The sequence below is a fragment of the Artibeus jamaicensis genome, unplaced genomic scaffold, assembly GCF_021234435.1.
Source record: "Artibeus jamaicensis isolate MK-2021 breed Jamaican fruit bat unplaced genomic scaffold, CSHL_Jam_final scaffold_537, whole genome shotgun sequence".
NCBI lineage: Eukaryota > Metazoa > Chordata > Mammalia > Chiroptera > Phyllostomidae > Artibeus > Artibeus jamaicensis.
Window position 1 is genome coordinate 3,669,855 of NW_026522047.1, and position 23,436 is coordinate 3,693,290.

General features: G+C 50.8%; 1 protein-coding gene across 1 annotated transcript; it reads left to right on the top strand.

Moving 5' to 3' along the window:
* Positions 1–1,418: 1,418 nt before the first annotated feature.
* MYOZ2 (myozenin 2) lies at positions 1,419–21,592 on the top strand. The gene is made up of 6 exons (XM_037129938.2): positions 1,419–1,583; positions 2,083–2,175; positions 11,742–11,911; positions 14,052–14,181; positions 16,486–16,669; positions 21,187–21,592. The coding sequence occupies exons 2-6, from the start codon at positions 2,100–2,102 to the stop codon at positions 21,419–21,421; spliced, it is 795 nt and encodes a 264-aa protein (XP_036985833.2). The 5' UTR covers positions 1,419–1,583; positions 2,083–2,099; the 3' UTR covers positions 21,422–21,592.
* Positions 21,593–23,436: the final 1,844 nt, after the last annotated feature.

A 23,436-nucleotide genomic window follows, 5' to 3' on the forward strand; every position in this document is an offset into this window, starting at 1 on the left:
TGTGTCCTTGTGACAGAAGCTAAGCGTTGACTCCCAGTAGCTGTCCATCTGCTTTGCCGGTCAGCTAACCTCTGAGTTTTAGCCAGGCACACGGCCACACAGAATCGTCACCGTTGCTGCCTGTCCTGAGCCCTGCGTGGCTCTGTGACTACGGTCCGGCCAGAGGGAAGGCAGGGACGGGGCTCGGGCCCCGTCAGGCCGTGTTCCGGAGCAGGGACGCTGAGCCTGGCTCATCGCGTCCGCTTACTGCCGATTAAACCACGAAACGCTGACCGGAGCTGCAGACGCCACTGAGGCCCGAGGGGTCTGCGTTGCAGGGACGATGGAGCAACTGTCAGCGGGTGACCGAGCCCCTGGCGGTGCGTCCGTCCCACCAACGCTACGTGGTGTCCCCCAGACTGAGCTGTGGTGGGACAACAGCCTTCACTGTCGACGGTGTCTGTGTTTTGGGCGTTTTCTGTCATTTGACTTCGATCAGATAAGTGGCCACTCGGGAGAGAGTTGTTTGCTACGAGACCGAGGCGGGCTGCGCACTTTGGTGGCAGGTCAGAGGACCTGGCGGGCAAGGGGGCAGAGGGCCGGGCCAGGCTGACCCACCACAGTCTCTTCTAGAGCAGTGTTTTTGTTGAAGGTATTCATTCGGTTCCAGGGAGAAACCATTCTGCCAAAGCCAACAAGATGTATGAAAACAGAAAGGAATGTGAAGCAGAGTGAGGGGCTGGAGGGGGGCCCCCTGTGGTATTTCAGACGGGCCGTGTGAGGAGGACCCCTGAGACCCATGGGTCGTACACGCGTGACAGAGCCATGAGGGTGGGAGATGCTCAGAGGTGCGAGGATGCTCCTGCGTCCCCCAGACCGGCAAGGAGACGGCACAGCCGCCCTCCTCCCGGGCAAGGATCCTCGGCCCCCCAGCCGGCGCAGACAGCCGCTGTGTGTGCCCGGCTCTCTGCAGGGCCTCCTCCAAAAGCTGGCCCCCGCTGGCGTCTCAGATTCTACTCAACAGGCCCAGGGCTCAGCACCTAATGTCCACTTCAGAATGCTCCCCCCTTCACCGAACAAATGTCACCCATTTTCTCAGCCCAGCCCAGGGATGGCTGTGCCGGTCCACCTGCATCGCTTGCTTTCTTCTTGATTGTCCACAGGTCCATTTGCATTGTCAGTCACCTGCCCTGCCGTCCCAATTAAGATCCAGCATTAGAGCTACATATTAAAAAGTTCTTCAAATCCCTCTCCGCTGCCACCTCTCCCAAGGGAGACGGCGCCCACAAAACCCCGCCGGCCGTCCCCTCGGCCGTCCCACCGAGCAGGGACACAATGGAGAGAGCCTAATCTTTCTCTGTTCCTCTCTTTCGCCAGGAAGATATGAGTCGCTGAAGTATTTGGTGCTATATATAGTCGGTTGATGTCAGCGGGACGGCGGTCCCTGCAGAGAGGCTCAGTCCCCAGCTGGAGGCAGAGTGAGGACCATGCCGTCTGAGGTTCGGGAATAAAACCCACCGGCCGAGCCACCCGTTCTCCGCGGCCCCCGCCTCGCCTCCTCACCTCGGGGCTCGTCCTGCCGGCGAGCACGGGCTCAGAGCAAGGTGGGTGTCTTGTTCCCTAAGATGTTTTATTACTCAGTTGTCCTAGGGTGTTCAGAGCTGTGACTCATAAATGGGCATTCTTCGCTTCAAAGGACAGCTGTTGATGCCGATTTTAAAGTGTCACCACCAAGCGTTCTGGTGTGATCCGGTATCATTTCTCCATTGTCACAGTTTGCAGGGGTTGGTGTGCTGATGGATGCTGGTAACACTGGGGGGCCGGGGGGCACACAATGGCAGAGAGAAATAAGCTGGAGAAGAGAGCGGGGGTGGGGGTGGCCAGCCCTTTGGGCCCCGAGGCCAGTGCGATGGGACACAGACACACCTGATCCCTGGTCGTGGTGACGCTGCCCATCCACCACGCACAGGCTGTGTCTCAGGGCAGAACACACGCCACAGTCTTTCCGTGGAAAGCGATGACTGATTCTCCGTAAAGAACAAAGATGCTCTCTTTCAAAAGGTCGGGTTCCTCCTGCTGCTTCACCCTGGTGTCCTTTCACAGGGGACGGACCGAGGGCCATGTTGTCACACAGCGCCATGGTGAGGCAGAGGAAGCAGCAAGCGTCCGCCATCGCCAAGGAGGCCCACGGACACGGTACCAGTAACGCCCCGTGTGGCCCGAACGTGCTAACGTGCGCCCTCCCTCACGTGGGCATCCCTGGCCGACGACCTTTAAACCCTCGGTCTTCGGTCACGGCAGCCGGAGCTGCAGGGGTGGGAGGCCCGTGGCCGAGGATTCTTTTGTAGCCCTCCTTTCTCATCTGGAAGCTATTTTCAGATGAGCAACTGCTCTGCAGGAATGGAGCCGCCTGACAGCTGATGTGCGCCGGGCGGACGGCTCTCTGCTCCCCGCCTTCTCTCCCTCCGGGTGGACCTCACGCTCGTCTTCCCTGTTCATCCCACGCACAAATCTGGGTCTGCGTCCCCTCTTAGCACACGAACCACTCAAAATGTGTTCTATCGTCCTTCTTTTTAACCAAACACAGTTAAGTTGGAATTCATATTCATCGTAAACGTCTTTAACCCTGAAACCGGTCATCAAATTTAGTAATTAATTGACCAAGATATGTATTGTGTGGGAATCTGCTTTTATTTATAATTTCTAGGACAGTATAAAGTTTTTGTAGTCTCAAAGCCTATGATTCAAAAAAAATCCCAACATAAACATTGTCCACTCTCCTTTTCCTTTAAGTTCTAGCCAAACACCCAGAAAGCGATGCCATATACAGATGCATTTTGGTTGATGTAAAGGAAGTCCAGTGGTGTTCATGGGCCGAGGGTGGCACCAATGTCCAGTGGCAGAGAGTGGAATGTCCTTTCACGGGCGGACTTGAGCCACTCCAGAGATGCCCGTGCAGCTCTCGGAGTGCCCTGTCCCTGCTCCATGGACAAGGCAGGTGACCTTCCACCTGAATGTCATTGAGACCTAGAAACGTGAGACCTGGAGGGGCAGCGGGGACAGGGTAGCTAGCGCATCACGGCCAGCCCCCTCCCCTGGAGGAGGTGGAGCGATGGTCACCTGTGCCGTGGTTACCAGGCAGCGCTGTTACATGGAGGGGCCTGTGGCCACGTGTTCTGTCTTCTGCGAGGCAGACTCAGGGCCCTGGGCCCCAGCCCGCTCCCATGTTCTACGATGTCCACCCAGCTCGGCCTAACGTGGGAATCATTCTGGATCGGAATTCAGGACTGACTTCCCAGGATCCAGAGTCTCAGAATGCACGCTTCTTTAAAATGTATATATGTTTCTTGGTATTTGCAGCTTCAGGCAGTTTACTTGAGATTATTTCTACAGTTTTCTTGGTCAGTATGGCAAAAATAAGATGATCACTGGGGTTTGAGGCTGAATTATTTACCTTAAAACTAGACCTGAGATAAGTTGTTATTTTCTCATTGCATCAAAATCATAGATCAGTCGACCCATCTAATGAATTCCCAGTTCAAATCACATGTTGGGTCTTAGTGTTAGTCCAGACACAGAGCTATATATAGGGCGAGAATGCCTTTTTCTTTTTCTATACAGACTCACTTGTGTGTTTGTGAAATACAAAAGGACAGTCATATGTCAAGGGGGGGAGCCCTTCAACCCTAGAGTCTCAGCCCCAGTGGGTCCCAGCCACTCGAAGTCCCCAGAGGCCCCCGCCCCCTGTCCCTGGGGGAGTCCAGGCCCTGGGAGTGGAGTCACATGCCCTGCCTTTGTCTGGAGTGACAGGGCCCCAGATAACACAGGGATCATCGCAGACGCTGTCCAGCTCACCTCCCGTAACCCCGTTGCAGTGTGTCATAAAGTGGCATAACTCAGTCCCTCTCCCGTGCCCGCTGGCACCTCCTGGGGACTGTCTGCTCTGGACCCAGTGTTTGGGGACCTGGAGCTTCGGGCAGTACCCTGGTTCTAAGGATGTGGAAAAGAGACCTGGTGGCAGAGACCTTCCTGGGACAGCCGTCCAACCCTTCACGCATGCACAGGGTGGCACCTGGGTGACTGAAGATGAGTGTGCAGCTGTTTTAGCGGTCTGACCATCGCAAAAATGAACAGAGAGGAACGTTTTCAGGCCTCTCCTTCCCTTGTGCATCGGGAATTTTTAAAATATATTTTATTGATTATGCTATTACAGTTGTCCCATCCCCCCCCACTTTATTCCCCTCCACCCTGCACACCCCCTCCCACCCACATCCTCCTCACCCCCCAGCCCCCTGTCAGTGCATGTCCATGGGTCATACATATGAGTTCTTTGGCTTCTCCATTTCCTGTACTATTCTTAACCTCACCCTGTCTATTTTCTACCTACCGTGTATGCTACTTATTGCCTGTACCTTTGCCCCCATTCTACTCACCTCCCCCTCCCCACTGTCACCCTCCATGTGATCTCCATTCCTCTGATTCTTTTCTTATTCTAGTTGTTTCTTAGTTTGTTTTTGGTTCTGGTTTTTTCAGGTTTGATTATTGATAGTTGTGAATTTGTTGTCATTTTATTATACACATTTTTTATCTTAGATAAGTCCCTTCTTCTTTTTCTTAGATAAGTCCCTTTAACATTTCATATAATAATGGCTGGATGATGATGAACTTCTCCAGCTTGACCTTATCTGGGAAGCACTTTATCTGCCCTTCCATTCTAAATGATAGCTTTGCTGGATAGAGTCATCTTAGATGGAGGTCCTTGCCTTCAAGGACTTCAAATATTTCTTTCCAGCCCCTTCTTGCCTGCAAGGTTTCTTTTGAGAAATCAGCTGACAGTCTGATGGGAACTCCTTTGTAGGTGACTGTCTCCTTTTCTCTTGATGCTTTTAAGATTCTCTCCTTCTCTTTAATCTTGGGTAGTGTAATTGTGATGTGCCTCGGTGTGTGCTTCCTTGGGTCCAGCTTCTTTGGGAATCTCTGAGCTTCCTGTACTTCCTAGAAGACTGTTTACTTTCCCAGATTAGAGAAGTACTTCATTATGTTTTCAAATAAGTTTTCAATTTCTTGATCTTCCTCTTCTCCTTCTGGTAGACTTATGGTTTGGATGTTGGAATGTTTTAAGTTGTCCTGGAGGTTCCTAAGCCTCTCCTCATTTTTTTCAATATTTGTTTCTTCACTCTGTTCTGGTTAAACGTTTATTTCTTCCTTCTGCTCCAAATTGTTGATTTGAGTCCCGGTTTCCTTCCTATCACTGTTGGTTCCCTGTACATTTTCCTTTATTTCACTTTTCATAGCCTTCACTTTTTTCTCTATTTTGCAACCGTAGTCAGCCATTTCTGTGAGCATCCTGATTACCAGTGTTTTGAACTGTGCATCTGATAGGTTGGCTAACTCTTCTTCACTTAGTTGTATTTTTTCTGGAGCTTTGATCTGTTCTTTCACTTGGGCCATTTTTTGTTTGTTTGTTTCTTGGCACACCTGTTACGTATAAGGGGCAGAGCCTTAGGTGTTCACCAGGGCGGGGTAACCCATGTGACTGTGTTGTGATGCTGTGTGTGGGGGAGGGGTCCGAGACGGAACAGTGTCTCTTGCTTGGCTCTCTGCCGGCTTTAGTCCCTTCCCCCACTGCCCACAAGCAAATTGGGCCCTTCTGGTGCTGGTGCCCCTGTGGGTGGGCTTGTGTACGTTCTAGGACACCCCAGTGAACTTTTCTGTGAGGCTGGGAGTGTCTCCCGCTGCTGCAACCCCCAGAGGTGTTTTCAGTCGGAGGTTTGAGGCTTTATTTCCCCAAGCTGAACCCTGGGCGGCACGGTCTGTCTCACTCCCCGGTTGTTCCTCCCGGTTTCATGTCAGAGCGCTCATCCATCTGCAGGAGAAATGGCCTCGGGGAGCCGCTGGAAATCCTACCCGTGTAGACTAAGACACATAAAACTAGACATAAGTAGTAAAAACGTGTACTCCCAGCCTCTACTCACTACACCCCAACTGCTACTCACTCCGGACCCACTGTGTTCGAGTCAACTCGTGTCCCAGAGGCTCACACACCGCACCCCCGACCTGTAACTACTCAGAGGCGTCTGTGACCCTAGGGTCGCCTGCTTCTGCAGGGCCGTCCTTGTTAGTACGTTGTGGTCATTGTCAGTGTTAGGAGCAGCAGAGCTGATGGGGGTCACCATCCTGTGTCACTATGATGACACCAAATCTCTGCGTTTTGCACGGAGGTGTCAGGGCCGTGTCGACACCATCTCAGCGCGACATCGTAAGACGAGCAGAACCGCCCTCGTCAGTGTGGGAGCCCCCTGCAGGGCTGGGGCAGGTGGCTCTCTTCCTGAATCTGGAGCTTTCTGCCTGCTAAGCAGCCTCCTCTACCGCACTCGGTCCACTGAGACTTGACTGGTGAGGGAGAAGGGGGAAGGACAGAGGGACGATGGCAGAGAGGATGTTGACAGGGGCATGAACTGAGAAGTGCGGGACCTCCTGGCGCTGGTCCAGCAGCAGCGGGCCGGGCCTGGGGACACAGCGCCTGGGAGAAGTGGCAGCTTGAGGCCCCCAGACGCAGGCACCGTCATGCTTGGCGGTGCAGGAGGAAGGAGAGTCTCGGAAGCAGGGAGGCCCCAGACCTCAGAGGCTGCTCCGTCACCCTCCGTGTCCTCACCTGGGCCCCACGGGGCTCGCTTTCTTTTTTGGTATGTTTTCGTTTTTTCCCCTTGTGACCGGTGACCGGCTCTTCCCCTCGTGCAGAGGAGGACCAAACAGGCTGTTTCTGCGCTGCAGCAGGAGGCTCGCTGGGCGCTCTCAGGTGGCCGGGCCTCGCTTCAGCGCGGGGCGCAGGTCGAGCAGCAGGCGGGCTGGGCTGGTGGTGCCGCGTGGCTCACTCTCAGCCTCCACGCGGCCCCTTTCTCGGGCTCTGGGCCCGCGTCCGCCGTCAGTGTATTGAGTTTCTCCCCCAGTGACACGGGCAGCAGAGGCACTGACAGAAGCTGCACGAGCCCTTTGAGAAGGACGGGGTATGAAAGGTTGAATTTCAGGGGGAAGATTACGGGAGGACCTTTTACTTGTCCTGGGTAACAAACACATCCGAATTAATCAAGTCACGAATGTCGAAATAAGGGCACCAGGAAGGCCGTAAGTGCCACAGAGCAAAATCTGGGGCTGGAAAGATAACCTAATGGTTTAGTGTACAAGTTTGTCAGGTGGTTTCTGGTTTAAAACTTCTCCTAACCCTACAGCAGAGACGTTTCACCTTGAAAAGTGGAGTGCAGGGACAGGGAGTGAGCCCACAGAAGTTCTGAGCAGGCTGCAGACTCTGACCCTCTCAGAAGCCCCCCCCCCCGGAAAGCAGCTCGGGGGACCAGGCCAAGGTCCAGTTTACGTCCAAGCTGAAGCGGAGGTGTTCGGAGCTGGCCGCCCACTCCACCCTCCTGGCGTGGTCTTCCTCACGCCCAGGTGCTCCGGGTGTGCACCCAAGTAACAGTGCTGGGCCATCCTGTTCATGTGACTCAGTGCACAGGGACCTCATATCTTAAATGTCTGCAGATTCACACAGTCATCAAATGATAATGGTTTAATGATTAAATATAATAATGATGAATTATTAGTTATCTGTATCAACTTTTTAATATGGGGGAAATTGTTAGTACACATTTCATCAATTGCAGTCTTTTCAGACATTACTCGCAATCACAGCCTATACTGTTGGCATTTACAGAGGGCATTGTGTCTTGCAACAGCGTACATTTCACGGGTAGGCGTCCAGCCCACAGAGACCCGATGGTCGGTAGGCAACGAGAAAACCTCCAGGCCTCAGTCAGGCTGCCGAGTGAACCCACGGACCCCCGCAGCCAGCCGGTTTCAGGGGCTCCCCTCCAGGGGTCTGCCCATTCCGCTGGAACTGGAGCTGCCAGGGCATCGTGGGAAACCGTCTTGAAAGCCGTCTTGTCTCCCTACAGGGATCTGTACATGGGTATCTTTACAAAGCGTGAAGTGAGTCTGCTGATCTGCCTCAACCTGTGACGTTGGCAGGGTCAGAATTTCCGACCAAAAACACAGAACCGCTTGGGCGCAGGGAAATCTTTGCAGGCTCGGTCTCAGACTGTTCATCTCCGAAAGCAGCGTGAAAACACAGAAAGTTTCCGCTGAGGGGTTTAAGCTGTGGGCCCCCACCCCCCCGGGAGCCACACTGCAGTTAGGGCCGGAGAGGCGGCTGGTCCCAGTGTCCGTCGGGGGCCGCTGCCCTCCTCCCGGGAAAGCAGGCTTTTCACCGGGCTCGTAGTCCGCACCGCAGCGCGGCTCCACAGTGTGACAAGTGGAAGGGCGTGTCCCCAAGGATTGAAATAGGTGAACTTTTTAGTGTGAGATTTTAAATCCCAATTCAACTATAAAAACGGCGTACATTTGAGGACACTAAAGAGGAAGAATATTGGTAAGAATTATTTCATGTTTCTAGTAGGTTAAAAACTGTGTGTTTTTTATGGAAATTATTTTGATTATGGTTGAGACCCTAAAGCTTTATGTTGACATCCTTTTATAATTAAATACTTACTCAAAGTTAATCACTGGTTTCCTTGAAAGAGTGGCAAAATATAATAGATGAAGTTCTATGAAATGATTAAAGAACATGTGGGAAGTTCTGCATCAGGATCCATGACATCAGTAGGAAACTATGCCCAGGAATATTATTTTCAAAAGATGAGCTAATGCCACCAAGGCAGCCCTCGAACGCATGAGGTCATGGACGCGTATCCTGAATAAGTTATATCACTTATCAGGCATCCGATCCAGGCACATGGCTAAGACCCTGCACAGCAGTTCCAGCAAAGGGCTCAGAACAGCTGACCTTGGACTCCAGGGTCCAGCTGACAGCCTCCTTCACTCAGAAATTTTAAAGGACAAGAGTGCCCATCGCTAGAGTCTCCCCTCGCAGGTGGTCTGACTCCCGCTCTGGCCACATCACAGTTACCGTTGGAAGGGGAGGAGGGGATATTGGAGAATTGAGTCTATGTCTTTTGTTGTTTGTGCAAGATGTGTTGACTTAGCATATACCCATGTCTAGCAGTATGCTGGTAAATATTTAACTACTGGTTCTTGGGGGTGCGGCGTGCCTTGGCTTGCAGAGTTTGCTCATTTCTGGGGTGCAAATTACTCTCACCAAGGCCAGTTTCAAGCCGCCATGGAGGGGACACTGCGTGCAGACCCGGGAAGAGATGTGCTGTTTGAGGACCTTACATAGTTTCCACCAGATATTTCATTATTCTGTTTTTTATTACTATTAAGATTAAAGCTGCCGAGAGCATTTGCGGGTAGGTTTTCGTGTGAACGTACGTTTGATGTCGCTGGGGTAAACGCCCAGGGTGCTGGTAGTTCCACGTTCAGTTTCACACAGAACCTCCTGAATGGTTCCCCAAAGCGGCTGCCCCCCTTTTCCGTCCCAACAGCATTGCAGGGGTGACCACTTTCCCCACACGCTCGACAGGCATAGGGCCCGTCCCTGTGTCCCCGCTTGGCCACTCTGCCATGTGCAGAGTGACAGCTCGTGGCCGTTTCAATTCTAATTTGAATAAGGATCCGACTCCCTTCTCCTTCGTTCCTGGTCATCCCACACCTTTCTCGGTGAAAAAGCTCTTCCTGCCTCCTGCCTGCGCTCTGTGGGACCGTTGGCTTTCCATTTGCTTTCCGACCCATGAGCTTTTCGAGTTCCTCGCACGTTCTAGCCTCTTGTCCAGCCTGTGTTTTGTAAACATTCCTTCCCATTTTGTAGCGTGTCTTTCATCCCCTTGGCAGAATCTTTCTCAGAATGAAAGTCGTCGATGTTGATAAAGTCCAATGGATCCGTTCACTCTTCAGTGGACTGTGCCCTCCGTGTTCACCAGAACAACACCGTGTCCAACCCTGGGTCCCGAGGGTGCGGGCACGTGACCTTTCTTCTTTAGCCTGTGAGATGGCTGGTGGGCGGTGCCGATTAGTTTCGGAATGTGGCACCAGTATCCCACCCTGGGGGGGCCCACTTGCTCCTGGTGCAGAACTATTTTTTAATCCGTTTGCTGGTGTGACGCTTCTCTATGCCTGGGGGATGTTGTTTGGTGGCCTTTGGTCTGTTGACCTTGTTCAGTTTAGGGTCAGGGTCGCACTGGCTTCACAATGAATTGGGGCCTCTTCCCTCTTCTCCCCCCTCAGGCCGAGGCTCTGCGGCACTGGCACGAGTTCTTCCTCGAGTGGCAGATTCTCCAGTGAGTCCATCTAGCCCCAAAGGTTACGTACTTTCCTGAAACATTTTCAATGTATGAACCCACTGGCCTTGTAGACACAGAGATGATTAGATTAACTACTCCAGACTGGGCGACGGGTGGTACTCTGTGCTTTTCAAGAAATCGGCCAAGTTTCCCAAGTTTTCCAATTTGCGTGGACTTATGTGTAGAATTGTTTGCAGTGGTGTCTCATTGTCCACTCGCTCCAGGTACCATCTCTAGTGACAGTTTGGTTTGTTCCGGATGTGGGTGACCTGTGTCTCCTACATTTTCCTTTGTTAGCGTAACTAGAGGATTGTCCGTTCCCCCGATCTGTTCCAGACCCGACTCCACGTTCAGGGGCTTTTCTCTGTTGCTTTTCTGTTTCCAACCCCTGCTCCCATCCCCATCATTCTTTACTGCTGCCGCCTTGGATTTATCTTTTCCACACTTCCGGGGTAGTGCTCAGATCACTGGTTTGAGACTCCTCCTCTTTTTGTAACGTTCGCATTCGGCGCTGTAAATGCCCCTCCTACACCGTGTGAGCAGTGTCCCCTACGTGTCGATACTGTTTCCCTTCTCGCTCAGCTCACGGAACTCTTTCTTTCCCCGATGGCTCCCTCGTTGACCCATTGATTATTTAGAAGTGGCGTCGTTTAGGTCCAGAGGGTTTGGAGATGTTCCTGGTATCTTTCCGACTTCTGGAGTGAGCCCACTATACTTAACGCGTGGGAGACACAAAGACCGAAACATAAAGTTCAAACGGTAGGATATGTGAACGACCGGAGTCGCTGTTCTTCAGTGCTGTGGGGACGCAGCGAAGCCATGAGCAGCCATGAGCAGAGGCTTTGGGGAAGGGAGCCACAGAAGCAGCCCTTGCACTGGATTCGGCAGGGTCTGATTCTTCTGCACCCACCACCCGCCTCCAGCGAGCAGGGCTCCTGGGTACTGGGCGCCGCATGCAGAATGCCTAGTACTTGGGCAGCGGCAGGAAAAGGGGGTGGCATGGGTGAAAGGGTGGGCCTCCCAGGAACGGGCCAGCTGGGACTGGTGCCTAAAAATGTGGGGAACCCCCGGGAGTTCATTAAAGAACTCCATGCGGGGCTGTTGGAAAGCTCACCGTGCAGAAAAAGACTGAATTCTACCTCTACTGATGGCAGCTTGCTTTCACTCACTCTGTGCGCCGGGTGCCATGCGAAGGGCCTTGAACGCAGCATTGTATTTAACCCTCACTTCAGCCCCACAGGCTAGGTCTGACTTCTACAAGCCCCATTTCAGAGATGAGCACACACACTGAGGCTTAGACGAAGCAGGTGGCCTATCTAGGATCACGTGGTTAGGATGCAGTGGAGCCTGGACTGGGGCCCAGGGCAGTCCTGTCTCAGGCCACACCCCCGTTCAGACCACACCCCCGTTCAGACCACACCCCCGTCTCAGGCCACACACCCCGCGGGGCAGGGGGCAGGCGGCAGGCGCGGGGTGTGGGAAGCAGCGGAAACGCTCCCTCATGTTCTCACGCGCGCGTGTGTCACTTTCCAGACGTGGATGGCATGGACCTGGGCAAAAAGGTCAGCGTCCCCAGGGACATCATGCTGGAGGAGCTGTCCCATCTCCACAACCGCGGGGCCCGGCTCTTCAAGATGCGGCAGCGGCGGTCCGACAAGTACACGTTCGAGAACGTGCAGTACCAGTCGAAAGCGCAGATGGATGTAGGTGCACCTGGTGGCATGGGGGCACGGGCAGCCCTTGGGAGCGTGCGCGCGCTCGCGGGTTCCCCAACGGGTGCTCCTGTCGGGTGGAGGTGGTTTGGTTTTTCGGGGGTGGAGGTGGGGTGGGGTGTGTGTGTGTGTGTGTGTGTGTGTCATTCCGGTGGGTAAAGGGGAGAAATATTCTGTCTGAGTCCCTTTTTAGTTCAATGGGGACACTCTGAGTGGCCCACTCGGCACTTGAAGTGCCCCGTGTGTTCCACTGGGAGCAGGGGAGGCAGTGGGGGGCGGGGTGCCCCCCGGGCTGTAGTCATGTCACGGCCAGTGGGGCGTGGGGGATGGACACGCCGCCAGAGCGCGGGGCGCGAAGCAGCCATCCGGGAGCAAGCACTGTCTGAGGCTCTGCAGGGGCCTGGGCACCGCAGCCCCCTGGGCCTCCTGGGCTCGGATTCCGCGCTGTGGGGGGAGGTCTGCTGCCTGTCAACCACAGAACCACCAGGGAGGACAGAACGCTTGGCGCCAAATGTCCCCTAAATAACGTGCTATTAACAAACAAACATGCTATTAACAGACAAACTCCCTTCCTAGTGGCCTGTGCCACTTGCTCAAATATTAAATATCGTTTTAAAAACAAACAAACAAAAACGTAAGAGCAGTTGTGGGCGAAGTCTGCTGCTCAGAAACTGGCCGGTTCTAGCCAGGCCACCATCTGGGACGGAAATAGTGGAAACAGGAAACGAACATTCATTCTTAAAGGGAGGCCAGGCCCCGGGCTCTCCGGGCAAGTCCGCCCTGGAGCTCCGGTTGGTGGATGAGCCCACTGCACACCCGAGAGGGCAGGAAAGGCAACGGAGGGAAATCTTCTACTTGGTGGTGGGGGATAGAGCAGAAGTGTGGCTCAGAACAGTCACGATTCTCCCCCCCAACCCAGGGCAGGATGGTAATTCAGCAAAACATCCACATCTCACAGTTCAGACGACCTGTGTTTAGTAACCAGGGACTTTCTGAAATCCCTGGAAATCTGACATAATATTGGGAGAAGGGAAAGTATACTATAAAAAATAATTCTGAAATGAGGCCAAACTAAATACAGGGTTTCTGAATATGTTCTCATCATGTCCAAAGAATACATCTTACCGTATATTTGGCACAAATTACAGCACTCCTCAGGTGAGGCCCTTAACTTACAGCCTGTAATTATGGTGAGTATTTGGGTTTTAGGACAAAAATACTCTTTTATTCTCACATTCTACAAAGTCACATATTAAAATATAAAATTGTGCTTCACCATATGAGTAAATATAGAAATAAAAAGTGTTAAAATATTTTCTGCCTATCTGCTATGTTCTTTAGTAAATTTAAAAACTAATTTGACTTTATGCACTTTTTATATATATTGTAGATTGGCTTTTGGAAAAAAGAAATGTGTTTCCCATTTATAAATAAAAGAATGCTTTAGTTAAGTTGTACTTGTGAGGACACAACCTGTTACAATGTCTGTTTTCTCTGTTAAAAGGCAAACAGACTGTTTTTAAACTGCTTTGTTATTGCTATAGAATAAATCCTCAGCTATAATAATAAACAAGTGCACCTAAAACTTAAAGACAAATATCTTTCAGGCATTTTGTTTTCTTGAAATCCCAAATCCTTCCTTCTGTAAGTTTATACCATTTAAAGTGCATTTTTTATGACACATGACTGGTGTTCAATCAGATACAATTTTAAAACAAGGTGTATTAGGGAATCTAATTCAATCCCCACTGTAAATAACACGGTAATGAGACAGTGGCTTAACCAACGAGTACCCAGCGAGCTCCGCATTAGGTCAGCGACAGCTTCAGACCTGAACTGACCTGCCTTATGGGGACCCTGCAGCGAATACTAAATTAAATGGTCGGCACGAAGCCCCGACACAGCGCCTGGCACACAGTAAGTGGGCCGTCATCACAAACTGGGTCTTAGATCGATTTTCAGGGAGATTCTCAGCCAACAGCTCAGCCAGTGGCCGTGTAAATGACCCAGGAAACAAGGAAGCGACCTTGTGCTTGAACCCTGACTATGTGAGTGGGGGCACATAGGTGTCTCTGGTGGCATGTCCGACACTTCTGAGTTTTCAGCAGAGTTCCCTTCTGATCAAACACAGTACAGCCTCGCCGTGCAGAACGGGAAGGTGGACGGCAGCCCCGCGGACGGTGGCTCGCAGCAAGCCCCATTCACCCCTCCCAACAGCCCGGATCCGAGGAGCCCCCCGAATCCGGAAAGCATCGCACCAGGTAACACATCCCCTGACAAACAGAGCAATACAGTCCTTTTTAGACGTCTGGCTCAAGCCACTGGATCCTTCGGTCAATGACATCGAAGGGACACAGTTTGTCTCACTGTCTGGGGTGGGCAAGGGGAGGTTTATGCTGGGGAGCTCACAAAACCAGGGTTTGTTTCTGTGTTATTCTTTATTCATATCTATGTTTTCCCTATGGGCCACTGCAGACCTATTTTTGCCCACCCTGTATTTGTGGGTAAACATGAAGTTGATGTTAATATTTAGACCACAAGGAGCCACGTGGAACAGGCACAGCAGACTTCTGTCCTTCCAGACGGCCCATTGCATCTGTGGGCGATCACCTGTTACGGTGAAAATGAGGTCATCTGGAATTACACTGAAATTCCATTTGTATGAAATGGGCAAGTTTCTGAAGCGATATGTATATCTTCCTTACTTCCCCTGTAAACTCCTCCACACGCTCATTACAACCTGCATTTTACAAGATGAGACTGAGGTTAGCGAATGACTGTGCGTCAGTACTGACTGATGAAGAATTAAATCCAGGTCAGGTACCGAGTGAAGACAAACTGGGGGGAATACATAGAAATGAAACAATGGTGTCAGGTTGGTGGGATTTTAAGAAACATTTGAAAAGGTGAGATTTGCAAATGCCGGCCGTCTGCATGCCTGGCCCTGGACCAGCTACGCAAGAGACACAGGGAGGCGGCCATGGCCACATGGACACGGCCGTCTCCAGCCAGAGCACATGGAACAAGTCAGGGTGCCAAGGGGCAACGAGCTCCAGGTGGATGCACAGTTCTGGGGCAGAAACTGCGAGAGGGGACTGTCGGGAGGCAGGCGGACAAGTGGGGGGACATGCACCCTGCTGAGTTGGCTACGTTTGTGTCCTCGGGACGTGAGTGACAGGATCCAGTTTTCCAGTGGCCGGGTCACTAGGGCAGCAGTGTGGGGGGGGTGCAGGGGAGGGGTGGAGAGCTAAGCAATGAGTCTAAAGTCTCCTGGGAAAGGGGGGGATGGGCAGGGCCGACCCAGGGGGTTGTGTGGGACATACAGAGGACGGAGGGAGTCCCCAGAGTAGTGTCCCTGACTTCCCTTGCAAACCACTTGTGTAGGATCCGTAAGCCTGCCTGAGACTGAGGGGCCCGGTGTCTGGAGGGAAAAGCCCTCGGCATTTGGATGCCTAACAGGGTTTCCAAGGGGACCCCGGCAGTGCAGAGACATGACGTCTGAGAGCACTGTTCTAGAGCCCTTGGGGGGCTGGCTGGTGCACTGCTTGGTGAGCTGATGTAGGGGTGCAGGGGAGTTGGGGCACTGCTCCTGTCTCGGGCATGGCTGAGGTGACCCCCCAGGGGAAGCGGCAGGTGTGTCAGAGACCCAGACAGGCGGTCCGGGGTGCAGGCACGTTCACCTGGACACACGTGGCAGGTGCTGGAGTCCAAGGGCCTGGGGGCCGAAATCGGAACCTGGAACCACCGATGTGCAGGTCGCCCTGGGAGTCAGGAGCAGGAATAGAATTTTCTGGGCAGAATGTACAGTCTGAAAAAAGGGCTTTGAGTGACACCAGTGTCCGAGAGGCACGCCTTGCACAGGGGACAGAGGTACACACTGGCAGAACTCAGAAGGAAGTGAAATTACTGCCACCAGAACTGCCCAGAGTGGATATTCACGGTAAAGAAAGGACAGGCATGGCTTGACCGAGGGACACAGAAACTGTTGTTGAGCCCGGAGTGAGCCCAGGGAAACCGAGGGCAGGGTGTCCCAGCGGGGGAGGTCTGGGTGCGAGGCGCAGCTCCGGGCGGAGAGACTCAGGGCGGACACAGTGGGTCGAGTGGTCGCAGGAGGGTGAGCGCAGGGCGGGGCCTGGAGGGCTGGGCCTGTGCCGCCCCCGTGCCTGTGAAGACGGTTCTCAGTTGTGCCAGGAGTTCGGCAACGGAGACTTTGTCTCTGTTGCTGTTCCCCGAGAGCCCAGCCCACCAGAGACACTCAGTGTATATTTTCGAGTCAATTCGTTAGTTGTGACCTCTAAAGGCTTGTGCTGATTAACGTAAGGGGCCCAATTATTTAAAATTAAATGAATAGTCGCACTGAGCAAATATGTACTAAGATAAGAGGTTTCTTCTGAAAATTTCTTTAAAGGGGCTTAAACATGTCTAACACTTTCAGACTTCTCATTCCGGAGAAGTCATAAAAAGGATGTATTCTTCATGAAAATTAAACAGGGTGGAATGCCAGGTGGAGTTCCGCGGCTCCCGGTTGCTCTGTGTTTACTCATCCTGGCCATGTTTTTCCGAAGGATATTCTGGGCCACTGAAGGAAATTCCTCCTGAGAGATTCAACACCACAGCTGTCCCCAAGTACTACCAGTCACCCTGGGAGCAGGCCATCGGCAGCGACCCGGAGCTGTTGGAGGCTCTGCACCCTAAACTGTTCATGCCGGAAGGGAAGGCAGAACTGCCCGATTACAGGAGCTTTAACAGGTAATTCAGTCATCCCCAGCGACAGGGCTGGCAGGCACCGCCCCGGTTGTGGAATCACAGTACAGAGCGCTGAACCCTCTGATGGGAACCTCCAGAGCCTGGGGTTTGCCAGGAGGAGGCGGCCAAACAGCCCCAGCTTTTAGTTGGAAGAGCTAAGGCTCTGTCACTGGAATCAAGGCAAACAAGTGATCAATCAGTGATCGTGAAAATAAATGCCTGTGCCCATCAGCACAGCTGTAGGTCAGGTCAGGTCCCTTCTCTAAGTCAAGCTGCTTGCTGTTGGGCAAAAGTAGCCCTCTCTGCAGGAAAGGTGACGCGCTCAGAGGCCGGAGTCCTCGCTCCCATGTTTAAAATCTCCGGGCATGCTATGAGACAGAGGCAAACAACTAAAAATGAAGAGAAAAGAAATCAGCATGCAAAAGACCCAACTACTGGAATATGAGGCACTGACTTCAAATTAATTACGAGAAGGATGTTTGAGAGAAGACACGACAAGATGGAGAATTCCAGCAGATTGGGAATGTGCTTTGAAAAGAGTCGGATGGAAATTCTACAGACATAAATACAGCAACTGAAATTAGGAAGTCAAAGTATGAAGCCCCCGGACCCATATAAAATTTACTAAAAACCCAAAGAACAGCGAAATGCTAAAATATACCGAGGGGGTGTAATCAGCCCCGGCCAGTCTGGGGGGACCACAGGAAACACAGACCCAGTGTCTTCAATAAATAAAACGTGAGGGAGGCAGAAAGGCACGTCTGCGGCGCAGCAGAGATTCGAAAGACGTCGCTTTGAGAGATGGGCAAAACCGCGCCATTGTGTCTGGAGTGCACACTTGGGTTATTGACACAGATAGAAGGTTTTTAAATACCTTATAGGTGGATATTATCATGACCCCCAGATGTGGACCCCTGCCGTGGCAGGAGTGGGTGATGATGAGGCAGGTGCCGCGGGGGTGGGGATGGGGGTGGGGGGCCCAGCCCGAGGGGGGCAATCAGATTGTCGGCTTTGGAATAAGCTGTGGTACATGCTTGGGTGCTTGTGTTACAGTTTACAGTAGGAATGTTTTTAAAATTAAATAAGTAGAGTTCATGGCAGACTAGGCACAGATGAAGAGCAGGCGCCGTTCAAACTGCAGCACAGAGGAAAAATGGTTCACGGGTGGGGGATGGAAGACACACTTTTAACGGCAATGAAAAGGCCAGTGTGTGGGTGTGATTTGTGTCTCGGGGAGGGGGCTAAGCAAGAGTGAGGCAGAAGCAATATCTCAGAAATCGGTGGCCAAGAACTTTACAAAATTGACGGAAGATGTCAACCTCGGACTGAAGGAGCACCGTGCGGCTCGGTCAGCCACGCGGAACGCTGACATTCATGGGGCGCCTCCCGAGTCCGGAACTGGACGACCAGCAGCCTGTGCGTCCTGACCAGTGAGAACATTCTGTCTGGAGAAAGTGAAAAGGAAAACATGCCTGCATGTCTTCACACAAGTAAGTTGTTCAACAAACATGGGTATATGTACAGAAACGGAAAAATACAGCCGCCCTTATTCACAAACAACGTGATGTCCTCAAGAAGTTCAGTGAGTAGGGTCAGCACCATCATCAAGTACAAGGTCAAAATGAAAATTAACGGTATGTTTCTATACCAGCAACAAATAATTAGAATGTAAATAATGTTCATCAACTTTTCCCTTGTGATTCATACACTTTTAAAAATGTATCTTATACTTCAATAAGCTTTTACTTAAAAAATTACAAAGGCAACATAATTTTAATGGTTATCTGGGTCTTTCTAAATTAGATGTGATGAAAATTCATTCTCTGAATTAGTCCAGAACACATTCCAGTCATTTAAAAAGTTTAAAATAATTTCTAGGGACAAAGTGGGTTAACATCTTTCTTGCTATAGGTTATTTAATGGGATTTTATTTTATCAACCTACTCCAGGCTATGAAAAAATAATTTCAGCAGAAATTTAGTTCTTTACCCAACTATTATTCACTTAAAAAATAAAGTATAATAAGGAGTACAATTTTTCTTGTCTTTCTTAAATAATTCAACATCATTATATTAGGACTTTATCCTAATACATTTTTTATCTTTGCAAAAACAAATGAAAGCAACAGAAAGAAAGAGTTTCCAAATATTCCCCAAATCCTTTGCAAAGAGTAAAATATTATTATTGGCAGCCACGAATTATTACACATAGTTACTAGATATTGTTAATGAGGCATACCAGGTGAGGGGAAGTCCACTAGCATTTAGCAGGGATAATGAGCAGGTGAGAAATGGCTCCCCAGTCTAATCAGACTGTTAAAATAGCCCACGGTTAATACAGCTATGTAGTCTTGTACCCATTTGCAAGGCACTATTTCAATATCACACTATATTTCAATAATACTGTACGAAACCCATGCAACACGGGAGGAGGAGTGAACTGGGGGCCCGGCTTCCAGTTTCGAAAAGCCGCGTGACCCTGTCGCGTAACCCTCCTCATATCGATTTCCTCATCGGTAAAATGAAGTCCATGAGCACCTATAAATATATTACATATTTTAGGTATTTAGTTGAGTAACTTATTTTAAATCCTACAATCATTTATAACATTCTGTGCCTTACTGAATAATCAATAACTACTAGGGGAGTATTGTTAAGTCCAGCAGTATTAATTAATATATAGGCAAACCCATTTCTGATCAATCTAAGTAAGCAAAAAGCATCTGTTGACTGGGCGCCTCAGTGACACAGGCTTCCAGCCCACTCCACAGACGACCCCGTGTGAAATCGTGTTTAGTCAGATCCACGGTCGAAGAATTTCTGTAGGAGCCACAAGGATGCTCAGTTATTTTTTTGGTAGACTGTTCTAAATCCTTCAGTGGAAATTTGTGCTTCAGTATCTCTGAGTAAAACTTGGAATTATTTTCAGAGCTCTTCAAAACCCTACAAGTGGTCCTACTTTGAACGTTTAACATCTCTGGTAATGGACTTTCTTTACTTTGTGTGCTGAGGGCAGTAAAAATTCAAACAAACAGGATGTAGCTTCCACGGTGCCAAAGAAAAGAACGCCCTGCTTTTCAAAGAGCGAGTCCTCACTGGGTCGGAGGCAGGAGGCAGGAGACGCTGGGGGAAGGAAGGGAATGTTTTCATTTACAAGAGAAGAAAATGACCCGCAAACGGGGAGGGAAAACAACACAGAACTGGATGAAAAGGGAAAAAGTAATACCCTCATCACCAAACCCAAACACTGGACTTCAGTGGCTAAGGAGCGTTTCTTTTTTGATTTAGTGCAAAAAAAACAAAAACAAAAAACCCCATGGATTGGTAAAATTCATTTCTGGAATTCGTAAGCATGAAATGAATTGACCAGATGCAGCCTAAATCTAAAAAGGAAGTCCAGGTTTTTACTTGTCTACGGAATCAGATTTAAGCCATAAAGACTCTGAAGTTCATTACATCAGATGAGCAGGGGTGGGACATTGAATCAGCTAGTGGCTTCAGGAATGTGACGGCAACAAGGTGTGACATCCTTCAGACAGGGCCCGAGTGGGCTGTCAGAGCTAAACACGCGGCACTAGAAGCGCCCCCAGAGGGCCCACCACTCGTGGAGAAGGGCGTCCCGAGGGTGTGCCACAGGCGTCCTGGGAAAGCGGGCCTCCGGGGTGTGTGCAGGCTTAAGTCCTGGTTCTGCAACTGAATGAGTGAGTGGTTTTGAGCAAGACATTTAGCAGATGTGTGCCTCCATCTATGGCATGGGGTTGTTAACAGATCCAACTCACGAGGCTGTGAGGATTTGGGGAGATGATCCTGTAAACCGCCCGGTACTCAATGTGTGGGCCACACAGACAACTCGGGTGTTTCTCGGGAACTGGTCAGGGATACACACTCTCCGGACACACCCTGGACTCCATCAGTGTCTGCACTGTCACCTGGGCCCAAGGCGCCTCCTGGCCCGGTACTGTTTGGGAAGCATGTCGGTCAGGGTCTGGTGCCCGGTGCCCAGTCCCTACCTGCCAGCTCTCATCACCATCTCCGCCTGCTGACGCTTAAGGATCACGGAGCATCTGAATGATAATCCAGCGCTCGGTTAAATGCTCAGATGAATGACCATCTAAGCCCCTCCGTGAGCCCTGAATGAGACAGAAGACAGTGGATGCTGCAGGAATCTGGCCAGGAAGGGGTGGAGGCTGGGAGAGGGGCGGGAGGTGGTGGGGGGGGGGGTGGCGGGAATTTACAGGCTGCAGGGGGAGTGCAGGCAGGGAAGAGGCAGCTTCCCTGAGCAAAGCCCCAAAGGCAAGACATGTTTGTGATGGTCTCCGGGGACAGGGGCTAGATTACTTTTGTCCCAAACCAAGAGTACAGCCAAAGGGACTTGAATGGAGAGGCTTGTCTCAGGGTCAAAAACGAAAGGTCACATAGAGCCTAAGGTGCCCGTCAAGTGATGATGCATTAGGCTGTTTTCTGTTTTCCAGTAAATAAACTTGAAAACCAATGTATTCGTTTCCTTTTCACTCCCCACAGAGTTGCCACCCCATTTGGAGGTTTTGAAAAAGCATCCAAAATGGTTAAATTCAAGGTTCCAGATTTCGAGCTACTACTTCTAACGGATTCCAGGTTCATGGCCTTCGCAAACCCTCTTTCTGGCAGACGGTCCTTTAACAGGACTCCTAAGGGGTGGATGTCAGAGAACATCCCCATAGTGGTCACCAGCGAGGCTGCAGAGGATGCCGCCGCGCCGGAATCGGAAGACCTGTGACTGGGGGGAAGTCCTCTGCGCCCCGGAGCCCCGATGTTGCCATTTCATTGTGCTACTTCCCACACTCTTCATCAGTAGCGATAATTTGATAGAAATTTAGCAGTTTTCCTTTGACAGCATTTACTTTCCACCGCAGATCCAATACTAATAAACAACCCATGACTTGTGCAAGCTTTGAACTCCCTTGTCTTGGTGAGCCCTTGGCGGTCACCTGCCCTGACAATGCAGCCTTCTCACCGATGCAGCCCAGACAGCGGACGACAAAATGTTCTGGCCCCTCTCCTTGCACCGACCTGGTCCCAGATAAGCTTTTCAAAGGGAGTCTGGGATCAAAACACAGCGGAGAGACGTAGGCACACTCCACGCTTTATCTGAGGAATGGAAGTTATGGGCGATGACGCACGACCGTTATCGGTGGAAAAGAGTTGGCTGGGCCGGGCCCTCCCCGGTGGCCAGGACACGGTAGCGTGCCTGGGAGAAGAACTGTGGTTGGCATTCTTACAGATTCCAGAGGGCTTGCTCTTCTTCCACATGCTGTGAGTCACAGAGCAACTACCCCAGACACGCTCCAGGCCTGGCTGCATCGTGCTCCTCACTTGACATTCAGTCAAGGAGCCCGAGACGATGACTCAAGGCACAGCCTGCCTCCTCATTTTAAAGGCCAAGGTTACTGAGGTTCAAGTTCCTCACACCCCAGTGCTGTGTGCTGTTGAAGGTCAACTTTCCACATACACTTTTAGAAGAGTAAAGACAAATAAAATACACACTAATACACATGTAAACGAACATACGTATACGAGAGAGGGGAGAGGACCTTGAACTGCCCGCTGTCTTTGCTGGGTCGTTAAAGTCTGCTCGAACCCTGAAGCACTAGGGAGCACATGCTGCCGCACAAACAAAGCCACGAAATGACAGCATCTCAGAGTAATGTCACACACACCTCCTATGAAAGGCGTCAGTGCACTGGTGTAAAAGACTCAGACTAATATAAAGTGACAGATGTATCTTCGAGTGTGACCGAGGACGTGTGTAACCGAGAACGGGTCCCACAGTAAGTAGCAGGTCTTCCCATCTGAACTCAGGGTTCGGCGATAGACTTTTCAACAGGGAGGAATTGTCCCATCCACAGAAAATACCATCGACCAGATGACGTTCGGGGGACGGGTCAGAGCGAGGACAGGAGAGGGAGGAAGTGCCGCGCGGGGTGCTGCCGATTTACCGGAATCTGCACCCAGTGTTGGAACCGGTGGGCGACTTAGTCACCCTAGACTTGTAAGTAGAGAAATTAAACCATTTTCCCTGTGAAAAATGCAATCCCTGGAAAGTAATCACATCAATGATTTGTATCTACACATATGATCACTGAAGATAATTGGCATACTTTAAAACATACCTTTATGTCATATTCTTTGTTTACGTTTTAGTGTTTACCTGTTCTAAAATAACAATGTTGGCACCTTTGGTAAACACTAGATAGGAGGCTCCCATCACACCATTTGTGGTTCACTTTAATCTTACAAAAATAAAGATCACTCATATTCTGTTATGCATTTTGCTGAAATGGCTTAGTTTTTCTTGGAAGTTTGAAATGAGTTACTTCTTTCTTTAACCTGGCATTTTATTTCATGGCTTTAACTGCTCCAAATGGGCTGCCATTCAGCCGGCCACCGACAGGGCAGCAACTAGACAAGTCAGCGGTAGGAGAGGGGGCTCCCCGGCACCAGAGTGGGATTTAAAAAGGCAGAAGCTGAGTGCCTTTTTTTTTTCTAAGATTGGGTAGAAAATGATGGCATAGCCCTCTATTGTATTTCTTCCTTTCCTGGAACCGTCTAGTAATTCTAGCTCAGCTGTCTGACACCTTTAGAAATGCCAAAATTTCACACTCCAGTTGCTGTACTATTAAGAGTTCAAAAGGAATTTTACTGGGCTTTCCACTGACCTGAAAAGCAGCCCCATCTTTCAGAGTCTGAGGAAACACAATTGTCCATGTGGAGTAGCAGGAAGGCTGGCATTTC